Source organism: Cetorhinus maximus, chromosome 5, assembly GCF_964194155.1.
Source record: "Cetorhinus maximus chromosome 5, sCetMax3.hap1.1, whole genome shotgun sequence".
Classification (NCBI taxonomy): domain Eukaryota; kingdom Metazoa; phylum Chordata; class Chondrichthyes; order Lamniformes; family Cetorhinidae; genus Cetorhinus; species Cetorhinus maximus.
Genome location: NC_135883.1, coordinates 87,226,579 through 87,240,339, shown reverse-complemented (window position 1 = coordinate 87,240,339; position 13,761 = coordinate 87,226,579). Strand labels below are relative to the sequence as shown.

General features: G+C 42.7%; 1 protein-coding gene across 1 annotated transcript in view; it reads right to left on the bottom strand.

Moving 5' to 3' along the window:
- Positions 1 to 13,761, bottom strand: part of trdn (triadin) — a 565,816-nt gene that overhangs the window by 66,444 nt on the left and 485,611 nt on the right. Inside the window, exons 33-35 of the mRNA XM_078542852.1 lie at positions 5,397 to 5,417; positions 2,321 to 2,365; positions 9 to 29 (exon numbers count right to left, since the gene is read on the bottom strand). Of these exons, the coding sequence (XP_078398978.1) occupies positions 9 to 29; positions 2,321 to 2,365; positions 5,397 to 5,417 (87 nt within the window). The remainder of the gene's footprint in view (positions 1 to 8; positions 30 to 2,320; positions 2,366 to 5,396; positions 5,418 to 13,761) is intronic.

The window sequence follows — 13,761 nt, the reverse complement described above, 5'->3', positions numbered from 1 at the left end:
TCACTCACTTGTTACTTTGGTCTTTACCGCTGTTGAAGAAAAAGAATAAAAATCTGTGATATCATGGTAGGTTTTTATTGGAAGAGAAAGGTCCCTACTCCTGATGGACCATTTGTTTATCAACAGTGCTCAGCATTAGCATCAATCAATTTGCCCCTCCTTTGGTTGCTAAAGGTTGCCTCAGGCACTTTGTTAAAGAGTAGCTTCATGATGTCATGCACTCACTGTCTATTTGTAAACATGTCTCTTAAAAATACACTTCCTTTGTTGTAACTGGTGGTAACAATTTGTACTTCACAGTCAGGACACTTCTGCTCCTAACAGAAGATAAATCCAGTCCAACATCTTGCATTGTTTATTCCAGGTTTCTAGAAACCCACCCATACATACTAAGAGATTTGAAAAGGTCCACAGCTCAATTTCTAAAACTCGTGTGAAGTCATATGTTGATGTCAATAGAAACGAAAACCATAGTGGCCAAAGTCAAAATGGTCCCCTTGTGTGCTGCTACTGCTCCTGCGCATTATTTCTAGTTTCAATTCTGGTGAAACACCAGAATTAATAACGTTTGTGGCATCTGCAAGTTAGTGATAGATCTTGTCATTCCTCCTGGCATAATTTAGAAGTTTACTAAGTGCCCATGTACAGGAGAACAATAATCCTTGGAAACAGTTAAATGCTGTACACAACACAAGACATGTGAATTACTAAAATTCATTAACCCACTACTGAATATTGCAGAGATTCAGGTATAATCTTGCCTTTCACAATATTACATCAATCATACATTCTTATTCTTGGAGGTTACTCAATTGCTTCTGGCTTTGTCAAGTCTATTCAACAACGTCCAATAATGAAAACATGGACACCAAAATTCCTGCCATATGTCTCCAAGAAGATAGCAGACACCTGGTTCTGTGAACTCCACACTGCAATAGGCTTTGTGTTTAAAGATACACCTACTGCTGCTGAACATAATTCTGATCTTTGCTTCTGCAAAAGCACTAGACGCAACTAACATACTTTTAATTGTCAATAGTCATGTTCATGTACCAATGACTAGAAACTCAAGGGCGTCCATTTTTGAAAACTTGGCTTGTGCACAAATGGTTAGGTCTGAGGAGCCCCAGATATTAGACCTCAGAGTTCATTCCATTAGTGTTGCAGGAGTAGACACAAGTATCTAAGGGTGCGAGGTACGGGCCACTGCTAGAGTAGGAGTAATGGATGACCTCAGGCATGGGTAAGAGAGATTGAAAGATCAAAGGGCTAGGCCAAGGCCTGGAAATCAATTAGCTTGGGCCTGGGTAAGGGGCAGTGCGGGAATGGAGTAGTGATGCTTGGGAGGGTGATTTACAGGTTAGTAACCTACCATTTTTCTGCAGGAAATCTGTATGTCTGGTTCCCTAAGTGTAATGGTGCAGCAGGGCCTAACACCTGTCCCAGTCATGATGCCTCTTGTTTGTTTATAGCCTGTATGATTTCCTGCCCACTAGGTAGGAAGCACAGAATCACAGAATTGTTACAGCGCAGAAGGAGGCCATTCAGCCCATTCTGCCTGTATCGGCTCTCTGAATGAGCAATTCACCTACTGCCATTCTCCTTCCTTCTCCAATTGACCCTGCAGATTGTTTTGTATCAAATAACCATCTAATTCTCTCTTCAATGTTTCAATTGAACCTGCCTCCACCACACTCTCAGGCAGTACATTCCAGACTGTAACCACTCACTGTGTGAAAAAATTCATATCGCCGTTGCTTCTTTTACCAATTACCATAAATTTGTGCCCTCTGGTTCTCAATCCTTCCGCCAATGGGAACAGTTTCCCCCTATCTACTCTGTCCAAGCCTCTGATGACTTTGAATACTTCTATCAAATCTCCTCTCAGCCTTCCTTTCCCCAAGGAAAAGTATCCCAACTTCTCCAATCAATCTTCATAACTGAGGCTCCGTAACACCTGAAAATGGACACAACATGGCCTATTTCCTAGGCAAATGAGTTCACGAGGTAAATTTTTTAAAATTTGAACGTCTCTTTATTGATTATTATAATTATTCTTCACCATGAGCTTTATTATGGCAAAATTGTAAATTGATTTCTGTAAGTTGGCCCTGGATGGATAAACTTTGGTTTAACTAGACTAAACTCCATTTTCATTCCATTGACAAGAGAAGGAGCAAACTGGTGTGCAGATTTATAGACATGATTATCCATCAATTTCAAAAACCCTGGTAGTTTTGTGCTTTGATCAATGGAAGGAAGGAGAACCAAGAGGTTAGAAACATATGTAAAGCTCTCACAGATTATATATTTGTGTTACCTTTCTTTGTAGATTTCTGTTTCACTTGCTTCACAGCTTCTGCCCCTAAATATTTGGTGAACAATTGAATTTGGTTTAATGTTAATCATAATTCCATTGTATATGAATATTGACCAGATATTGGTCTCATAAGAGAAACATTCAACATATTTCATGTATGCATGCAATAATTAATGTGACACAAAAATGAAGCAATAGCTGCTAGACCCACCAATTTACTGCTTCTTTTGTGGCCAGTAAAATTTTCAAGTGGATGTGAATCCAGCTGAGAATATTATGAATACAACCCAAGAAAGGTCCAGTGAATCATTTAGACCTCAATGCGACTAATACACTTGTCACCTGACCACTATCAGTTTCTGCTCCTGCCTACAAACTATGATGACTATCTACCTAGTTCAAAAGGAGCTGGGAAGAGATAACAGAGGAATTACTGCACATATTTAATAATTTGTTATAAAAGGTGTAGTGCCAAAACAGTGGCGAAGAGCTGATGTAATTCCTATATTAAAGAACGTGGACAGAACATGCCTAGGGTACTATAGACTAGTCAGATTAACATTGGTGGTGGGAAAAATAATGGGATTCCTAAGAAAGGAGAGAATAGAAGAACTAGAAAAGATAAATATAATAACAAATAGTCAGCATGGATTTCAAAAGGCAAAATCTTGCTTGGCCAACTTTATTGGCCAGGATATTTAGGCCGGAGAGTGAGGGGGGTGGTGGGGGTGGGGGGCGCTCGCCGACGCGTAAAATGACGGAACTCCCAATGTCACCCCGTGTCATTTCAATTTTCAGGTTGGCGGGGAAGCAGCTGAATCAGCTGTGCGTCCGCTGACCTGTCAAAGGTCAATTGAGGCCAATTAAAAACTAATTACAGTAGTTAAAGGACCTCCCCGTCCAACCTTAAGATTGGTGGGCAGGCCGGGAGCCCTGGCGGGCTTAGGAAAAAGCATGAAACCTCATCCACAGGCAGGATGAGGTTTCATGAGGGTTTTTAAAAATTTAATAAAAGTTTGATTAAAAGTGATGGACATGTCCCAACACATGTGACAGTGTCACATGAAGGTACATGTCAGGGAAATTTTAGTATTGTACATTTACCATTTTTAAATTTGGCGCCGATCTCCCTGAGGCAGCACTTAGCCTCAGGGAGATGAGTGCACTCTTCTGCGCACATGCACGAAAGAGCGCACTTTCTGCTAAGGAATCCCTCCCCGCCCGCACAGGGAGCACATAGCACTTCCTGGCGGACGTCAAGCATGGGCGGGCCTTAATTGGCCCGCCCACCTAAAATGGCGGCGCACTGCACGTGCCCGCTCCTGCACTTCCCCCCACCCCCAACGGGGGGAAAATCCTTCCCATTGAACTTTTGGGGGAGCTAACAGAAAGGGTAGATAATGGTGATGCAACTTAACTGTATTTTCTGAAGGCCTTCTATAAGGTGTCTAATAATAGACTAATGAATAAGGCCAGAGAATGCAGCCTTAGGGGATAAGTAGCAGAATAGATTGCTGGCTGGCTTCAAGATAGAGTGGAAATAACGGGTAGTTATTCAGAGTAGTAGAAGATGGGAAAAAGTGTTCCATAAAGACCAGTGCTGGGACCACTGCTGTAAACAGCTTACATTAATGATTTGGACTTTGGAATCAAAAACACAATTCTCAAATTTGCAGATGACATCAAATGGGGGAGCAATGCAACAAATTACAAGAGGATATTAATAAACTTGCAGAATGTGCAAATAATTGACAAATTAAGTTCAACATGGATAAATGTGAGATGGTGCATTTTGGTAGGAAGAATAGGGAGGTAATTCATTATTTGGAAGGTCAAAGTCCAGATGGGGTAGAGGAATAAGAGTACAAATACATCATTCACTAAACATTGTTAGGTTAGAGAGGCTATAATAATAAAAAAAACAAGCACTATACTTTATTTCGAGAGGTGTGGAATTGAAAAGTAGGAAAGTTATGCTAAACTTTTATCAAACTTTGGTTGTTCATGTTTTGACTGTCAGCTCTGTGAAGATGCTATAGCTTACAAATTTGATTTGGTTCATTGGAACTATGCCTCAGAGTAAAATAAAGTATAAAAAGGTCAGTATACCTTTGGGTAACCCTTTTTTTTAGGCAATTCCTTGCGATTGAGGGTAACTTGCTTCCGTTCTGATTCAAGGGCTCTTGAGGTGGTTGATAAGCCCAATGCGTGATCTGCAGACTCTGCCACATGCATGGCAGGTGCAGCTTGAAGGGTCAGTTAGGTCACTTGTTTGGAGGCTTGTGTGCTCTGTCTGACACCCCAACTTCATCTCTGCATTTTCCTAACCAAGTGTCTCAATGTATTCAGTGCCTTCCCAAATAAACTTTCACCCTTTCGGATGGTCATACTCCTGTGAGTCGGTGGGGATGTTTGATCTCTTCAGTGATGCTTTGAAGACATCCCTAGTGTTTCCATTGTCCTCCTTTGGGTAACTCCAAAGAACTTGCAAATTGAATCAGCACCTAATTGATATCAATATCATGCAATGATGCTAATGATAGCCACACTGAAGCCTCCAACTGGTGATATATAATACACTGAAAAATAGGCATGTGAACCAACCAGCCTGATTTCATCTCATTGAGCCTCTAAAAAGTAGCATTTGTACACATATATATATCTATGTATTTAATATATATATGTAATGTTTTGGCTGTGGTATTGAGTCCAATCAAATGGATAAGTGGTGAGAAAGAAGACACAACTGTTAGCATTTTACAAAAAGTAACAACCTGAGTAAAGCGCAATATTACACTAAAGTATAACAATTGTTTATTCAGGGTATAAAACTATTTAATTCTGTGCCTTTTTATATGTTATATATATATATCAAAAGAGGAGTAGCAAATTGGATTCACATTAGACCTCTAAGCAAAGTTATTAGAAAATTCAAAGAGCCATAAATGAAAATTTCATGCCGACTTTGCTTCTTTATGCCAGCAGCTCAAACCATTTAACTGTATGGCTTATGCAAAGAATGAAAGCTCTAATCTCAAAAAAGGACAAGAATAAAATCTCTATGAAAATCACTCACTTGTTACTTTGGGCTTTACTGCTGTTTAAAATAAATAAAAATCTGAGATAACGAGGTAGGTTTTTATTGAAAGAGACATTCCTCTACTCCTAGTGGACCAATTATTTTTCAACAATGATCAGCAGTAACATTAATCAATTCGCCCCTCCTTTGGTTGTTGAAGATTTGCTTCTGGCAGACTGCTGGAGAGGAACTCCATGATATCATGCAATCACTGTCTATTTGTAAACATGTCTCTTAAGAATACACTTTCTTTGTTACACCTGATGGTAAAAAATTGTACTTCACAGTCAGAATACTTCTGCTCCTAATCATTGACAGAAGATAAATCCAGTCCAGCGACTTGCATTGTATATTCCATGGCCGGGATTTTCCGTGCCCGCTGGCATCAGGCATGTTTGGTGGTGTGAGCGGACAACATGGCAAGAAAGTCAAACATTGATTTCACGACATCGTAAAACCAGTTTGCGATCATCTGCTCCGCCCGCCAATGGCAGGCCACCTTTCTCACCATCGGACGTTGGGAACTTCATTGCAATACATCAGCATATCATTATAAGGCCAGCTAGTTGGATCATCCCCCACACTGGATTGTCCACTCACGTACGTAATTGCACACCAGTGTGTTTCACAACAGCATATAAAAGGTGTGCACTCGGCAAGCTGCACTTTGAGGAGAACTCAGAGGTGAGTACATAGTACATTGTGGAGCGCTCGCCCTCAAGTCATCTATTGGACTTCAAGGCTGAGGCATGTTGTGGGAGGCGCGAAGCGGTGGGGGGGGTGCAAGGGCTGCCTGCAGTTGAGGACACTTGGAGGGGGGGTTAAGGGCTGCCCCAGAGTTGAGGCAACTTGGGGGTGGCAAAGGTTGCCCTGAGGTTGAATGAGCGCACAAGCACATGCGGGGTTGGGGGGGTGGGCGAGGGAAGTGGCCACACATTAGGGACACCTTGTATAAAATGACCATTCCTCTGCAGCTGAGACAGTTCAGGCGCAGCCACATTGATATGATTGGAGTCGGGCCTCTAGCTTAACTGCCCAAGCATCACAGAGGCATTAAAATGCCACCAAGTCCTCCAGAGCTTTTCACCCCTCAGGCACAGACTGCAAGTAATGAGCATTTTAGTGGACTTCAGAATAGTTGGACGACTGAGCACGTTGTACAATCTCCTTCCTAAAGCTGGCCATGGAGCAGTCACTGGTGGAGGCACTCACAGCCCCTTGCAATGTCATCATCCCAGATTGGACCAGCTTCCTCATGGTTCAAGGTGACAGTGCAGCTTTGCAGCGTGGGTTAGGAGAATGCCTGCGCCTGAGCAGAGAGCACAGCATGCAGTCCACAGGCAAAGCTGCCACCAATTGGTCAGGTGGAGTGGGGCGGAGATGGGTGGGGTTTCGGGCAGCCATGCAGTGCACTAATCTCTGGCCATCCAAGTAGTGGCCAGCACTCTCTGGGATGGGTTATTGGGCCTTCAGGCTCAACCAAGACAGGTTCTTAGTACACCCATGCTAACTCACACGTCTCTCTCTTTCATCCTGCAGAAGGAGTACATCAGGATCATGGAGACTGGTGACCTAACTGTATGCCTCATGGTTTACAGAGAGCAAAGACGACAGAGAAGGGAGCAACTGAGGCGTCTGGCTGCACAGAAGGGGCAACAGCACCCTCTGAAAGAAGGGGCAGCTGGGGCTCCCTCACATGCTGCTGAAGAGCCGCAGCGATCCGTTGCTGGTCTGCGCCAATGTAGATGGGGAGGTGGCGGCATAGTGGTATTGTCACTGGACTAGTACTCCAGAGACCCGGGATGATTCTCTGGGGACCTTGGGTTCGAATCCCACCATGGCAGATGGTTAAAATTGAATTCAATTAAAAAAAAATCTGGAATTAAAAGTCTGATGCTGACCATGAAACTGTTGTCAACTGTCATAAAAGCCCATCTGGTTCACTAATGTCCTTTAGGAAAGTAGATATGATGGCCTGCATGTGACTTCAGACCCACAGCAATTTGGTTGACTCTTAAATGCCCTCTGAAATGGCCTAGCAACCATTCATTGCTCAAGGACAATTAGGGATGGGCAATAATTGCTGGCCCAGGCAGTGATGCCCACATCCTATGAATGAATTTTAAAAAAAGACCGAAGGTCTATAGATGCCACCTTTCACTCCTGCAGGTGACTGAGAACCATTGAGAATGCATCGGTGATCATTTTTAAAAATTCTATAGATTCTGGAATGGTTCCTGTAGGTTGGAAGATAGCAAATGTCACCTCACAATTTAAGAAGAGAAGGAGATAGAAAACAGGGAACTACAGACCTGTTAGCCTTACATCAGTAGTAGGGAAAATTCTGGAATCTATTACAAAGGATGTGATAAATGGATACTTGGATGATTATGATCTGATTGGGCATAATGAGCATGGATTTGTGAATGGGAAATCATGTTTGACAAACTTGTTGGAGTTTTTTGAGGATGTTACAAACAAAATTGATAAAGGGGAGTTGGTGGACATGGTATACTTGGATTTTCAGAAGGCTTTTGATAAAGTTCCCTGCAAGAGGTTGATTAGCAAAATTAGCATAAGGGGAAGTGGTGGCATAGTGGTATTTTTACTGGACTGATAATTCAGACACCCAGGGTAATGCTCTGGGGACCTGGGCTCAAATCCCACTGCGGCAGATGGTGGAATTTGAATCCAATAAAAAGATAAAACCATGATGATGACCATGAAACCATTGCTTCACTAATGTCCATTAGGGAAGGAAATCTGCTGTTCTTACCTGGCCTGACATACATGTGACTCCAAACCCAGAGCAATATGGTTGACTTTCAAATGCCCTCTGAACAAGGGCAATTAGGGATGGGCAATAATGCTGGCCTAGCCAGTGACACCCACACCCCATGAATAAATAAAAAAAAAATAAAAGCACATGGGATAGGAGGCAATATACTGGCATGAATTAAGGATTGGCTAACAGGCAGAAAACAGAGAGTAGGAAGAAACGGGTCATTCTCACTTTGGCAGGCTGTGACTAGTGCGGCTAGTGGGGTACCACAAGGATCAGTACTTTGGCCCCAACAATATATATCAATGATTTGGATGTGGGGGTGAAATGTAATATTTCCAAGTTCGCAGATGATACAAAGCTAGGCAGGAATGGGTGTTGTGAGGAAGATGTAAAGTGGCTACAGGAGGATTTCGACAGACTTAGTGAGTGGGCAAAAACATGGCAGTGGAACGTAACGTGGAAAAATGTGAGGTTATCCACTTTGGTAAAAGGAACAGATGTGCAGAGTATTTCCTATAGATTAGAAAGTGTAGATATACAAAGGGGCCTGGGTGTCTTCATCAATAAGTCACTGAAGGCTAACATGCAGGTGCAGCAAGCAATTAGGAAGGCTAATGAAATAGCCTTTATCGCAAGAGGATTTGAGTACAGGAATAGTGAAGTCTTGCTTAAATTGTATAGAAGCTTGGTTAGACTGCACCTGCAGTAGTGTGTGTAGTTTTGGCCCCCTTACCTCAGAAAGGATATTATTGCCATAGAGGGAGTGCAAAGAAGGTTCACCAGACTTGCTCCGGGGATGGCAGGGCTGTCTTATGAAGAGAGGTTGGGGAAACTGGACCTGTATTCTCCAGCGTTTTGAAGAATGAGAGGTGATCTCATTGAAACCTACAAAATACTTAAAGGAAAGAAAAGGTAGATGCAGGTAAGATGTTTCCCCTAGTTGGAAAGTCTAAAACCAGGGGACACAATTTCAAAATAAGGGAGAAGCCACTTAGGACCGAGATGGGTAGAAATTTCTTTACTCAGAGTTGTGAATCTTCAGAATTGTCTACCCCAGAAGGTTGTGGAAGCTCAGTCATTGGGTATGTTTAAGGTGGAGATTGATAGATTTCTGATTAACAATACTGTAAAGGGTTATGGGGATAGTGTGAGTAAAAGGCATTGAAGAGTTCGATCAGCCATGATCGTATTTAATGGCGGAGTAGGCCCGACAGACTGAATGGCCTTCTCCTATTCCTATGTCCCTAGTTTCCTAACCAGTGTCACCAAAGGCTGCACGTGCCTAGGGAACTAGTTGGTCACATTTGCCAGCTACTGAGGGATTTGGCGCCACAGGGACATGGACGGCATCCACTACCAGTGGCCGTGAAAGTGACTGTGGTGCTTAATTTCTATGCCAGTGGCTCCTTTCAGGGCTCCACAGGTGACCTCTGTGGGATATCACAAACCTCCACCCACAAATGCATCCATGAGGTCATTGATGCCATCTTTGCGAGGGCACACAATTTTGTGCATTTTGCCTGGGACCACGACAACCAGGATGCAAGAGCGATTCGATTTGCCCAGATCTTGGGTTTCCCACAGGTACAGACTGCAATCCACTGCACTCATGTGGTGCTCAGATCTCCATCATAACACACAGTAAACTATATCAACCGCAAGGGATTCTATTCACTGAATGTGCAGCTGGTGTGCATCCACCACAAATGCATTCTGCAGGTTTGCGCATGGTTTCCAGGGAGTGTGCACGACTCCTACATTCTCAGTCGGTCACAGATCCCTGAAGTCTTCCAGGGTCCACAGAGGCTGTAGGGATGGCTCCTTGGGGACAAGGGCTACCCACTTAGGACTTGTCTGATGACACCCATGCAGCGGCCTCAGACTGCAGCAGAGTGAAGGTATAATGAGGTTTATGCTGCAACTTGCAACTTGGTGGAGCAAACCATTGAGATGCTGAAAATGAGGTTGCACTGCCTGGACCAGTCTGGTGGAGCCCTGCAATATAGTCCACGGAGGGTGTCACACATCGTTGTTGCCTGCTGCGCCCTTCACAACCTGATGCTGCAACGAGGAGAGGAGCTGGCTGAGAAGGAGATGGAGGAGCTGGAAATCTCCTCCAATGAGGAGGTTACCAATGGGGATAAGGGTGAGGAGGTCCTCGAAGGCAACGATGACAGCGATGAGTCCCTCGCACTGGTCAGACAAGGCAGGCATGCTCAGGAGGCCCTCACAGCTGTTAGACTTGTGGAGGATGATGACGACATGCAGTGAGGAGACACCATAGATCCTCACATTGCATCTATGAACATTTGACTCCAGCCTGACTTACTGGCTTACCCTCTGTGATAATGCTCCTGTCATGGAGATGCAGTGGAGGCCCTAATAATCACTCAACTGTGTACAGAACATATCTTTTATTTCTGTTGGCCTGTTGTAAAGAGCATATCTTTTTATTTCTGTTGGGCTATGGGATTAAAATTACAATGGCTTTGGGTTGAAAGTCATGTCCACTGGAACAGGATGAGAGATACATACAATGTTGCAGTCCTGGAACAGAGTGTGCCATGAAAGACAAAATGGTGCTGCAAAGGGGTCCTGGACCAAGGGAGCTGCCTGGCAACAACATTTTAATTGGCTCCTGAGAAGATGACCAGGTTTTGTATGAGAGGCAGTGCAGCAGGATAGCTCTCAGCCTGAAAGAACCAAGACCTAAAACCTCTTTCTCCTGTGTGTGGAACATTCCAGTAATTCCACAACAATAGCTAGCTGGCTTTTTCTTTTCATATCTCTATAGCCTGCTCTCTCTCTCTCTCTGAAAACCCCTGTCAAGAGGCAAAAGGGGAAAATCACTGTTAGAGACATTGAAGGGCAAGTGCTTAACCAGTGAAAGTGCTGGAAGACCACTTCGCGTCATCAACAAGAACTAAAAGGAATTTGGAAGACATCGATCAAAATCAACCCATCGAATTCTGAAAAGTGGAATTGGTGCTATTGAACTGTTTATCCCACCCTTAAAATCCATGCTTTTGTGTGTCTTATGTGTCTTATGTGTGTCTGTCTAGGGATTTAAGAAGGGGTAGAGTTTAGGTTATAGAGTTAGAAATTAGCAGTTCACATTTCTTTCTTTTGCCACTGGTTAATGATAGTTTGTTCAATAAACAGTTATTTACTTATTAAGTTTACAAACCTGGTGCTCGTATTCTATTAACCTAAATTAAACAGGTAGAATTGGGGAAATCTGATGATTTGGTCAAACTTTTTCAGTTTTTGCAAGGTTTTTGTCGCGGCTCAGGGAGCAGTGGGGCTTGATATTGCAGTGCACTATCCCCGGTGAGACATGACAAAATTTTGATGCTCGTCTGGGATATTTTGGAACAAAAGACAACAACAATTTGGTTGTAGATTTAGTAAGTAAAAAGCTAAAAGGAAACACCAGGTTTGTACTGTCAAAAATAAGATGGCACTGGAAACTGCCAAAGCTTTCCTGCAAGTGGAAGCGATGTCCCTGACGATTTTACAAGAGATCCCAAAAGTCAGGCTAATCGAATTGGCAAATAAATTAAGAGTAGGATTGCCTGCCAAAGCTAGGAAGGCAGAGATAATTGAAGAGATTGCACAGCATTTGAAATTGGAAGGAATACCCGAGAGACTGAGTTCTCCAAGGGTTGGTTCATTGTAATGGGCTCAAATTCAGTTGCAAATAAAAAAGAATTGGAACTAGAGGCAGAGAAAGAAAAAGAAGAGGAATGAGAGAGAGCATTCCAAAGGGAACAGGCAGAAAGAGCATTCCAAAGGGAACAGACAGAATAGGAAAGAGAAAGGACATTTCAAAGGGAGTTAGAAATGGCAAAGTTAGAAAAAGAGAGAGAAAAAGAGAGAGAATTCTAGCTTAAATGCTGACAGTTAAAGAAGAAACACCAGTATGTAAGGCAGGACTTATTTCCAGATCAGAAACCAGTGGGGAGATATTTCAATTTGTACAAACTCTTCCAAAATTTGAGGAAAGGGATGTTGAAGCATTCTTTATTTCATTTGAGAAGAGAGCTTAACAGATGAACTGGCCAAAGGAAAACTGGACATTGTCTATGGAGAGCAAATTGACAGGTAGAGCACAGGAAATTTATGCTTCACTGTCAGAGGAGGTTTCTAGGGATTATGATGTGGTGAAAAAGACCATTTTGAGTGCATATGAATTGATCCCTGAAACATACAGACAAGAGTTTTGAAATATAAGGAAACAGCCTGGGCAAACTTACATTGAATTTGAAAGGATTAAGCAAATTAGTTTTGACAGGTGGATACGAGGATTAGGAGTTGAAACTACCTATGAAGTTCTCAGAGAGACCATTCTCTTGGAAGAATTTAAAAACTCCCTACCTTCTGTAATAAGAACCCATGTTGAAGACCAAAGGGTTGCAACTGCAAGGCAGGCAGCAATTACGACTGACGATTATGAGCTGATCCATAAACCTAAACCTTTTTTCTGTCAACCGCATAAAAATGAAAAAGGATAAAAAGTCGGAGAGTGAAAGGAAGGCAAATAGCCAGGGTAAAGAATGGATAGCTGGGAATACCTTGATATCTCCTCCCCAGATCAGGAAGGAAGGTACTGATGGTGGAAGTGAAACTCAAAGGTCTAAGTGTTTCCATTGTAATAAAGTAGGACACATTTGTTCAGAATGCTGGAAGTTGCGAGGGAAGCCAATGGGACTTGTTGGAGTTCGAAAGAGTGAGTCCAAAAAGGGAACTCAAAAAGAAAATGCCACAGATCAAACTGTAGCTTTAACTACAAATAAGGGTCTGGAGGTAAACACTGCTGTGAATGCAGGTAAAATGAATAAGATAGATGAGAAATATAAAGGGTTTTTGTCTAAAGGAAAGATAACCCCTTTTTCATCAACTGATGCAGCTAAATCCATAACTATATTAAGGGACACAGGAGCTGCTCAAACTCTTTTGCTGGAGAAGGACCTAGTTTTCCCTCCAGAGAGTTCAATGAAAGCTAAAGTATTGGTAAATGGGATAAGTGGAGAGTATATCCCGGTTCCATTGTACAAAGTGCAATTGGAGTTTGATTTGTTGCCTGGATCTGTGGTTGTAGGAGTGGTTAAGAAATTACCCATGGATAGAGTTGATTTACTCCTGGGGAATGATTTGTCAGGAGTGAAGGTTATAGCTCCGCCCATAATTATGGAAAGTCTGAGTGAGGCCAAAGAGATGGAGCAGTTATAAGAATAAGTTCCTGGTATTTTTCCATTGTGTGTGGTGTCCAGAGCAATGGCTAAAGAAAGTCCATCACTAAAGGTCAAAGTAATATCACAAGCAGATGTTAGAGTGCCGAAACTTTCTTTAAGGATGAGGATAATTCAAAAGAAGTGTTTATTAATTGAAGCTCAGAAAGCAGATCCAGGGTTAAACAAGTTAACGTAGGCAGCTCACAATGAAGCTGAAGCGGAAGAAGTTCTGGAGTGCTATTACATTAAAAACAGAGTTCTGATGAGGAAGTGGAGACACCCTCACAGACCTGTAGGTGAAGAATTGATGGTTGTTCATTAGATAGTGGTACCACCCAAATAT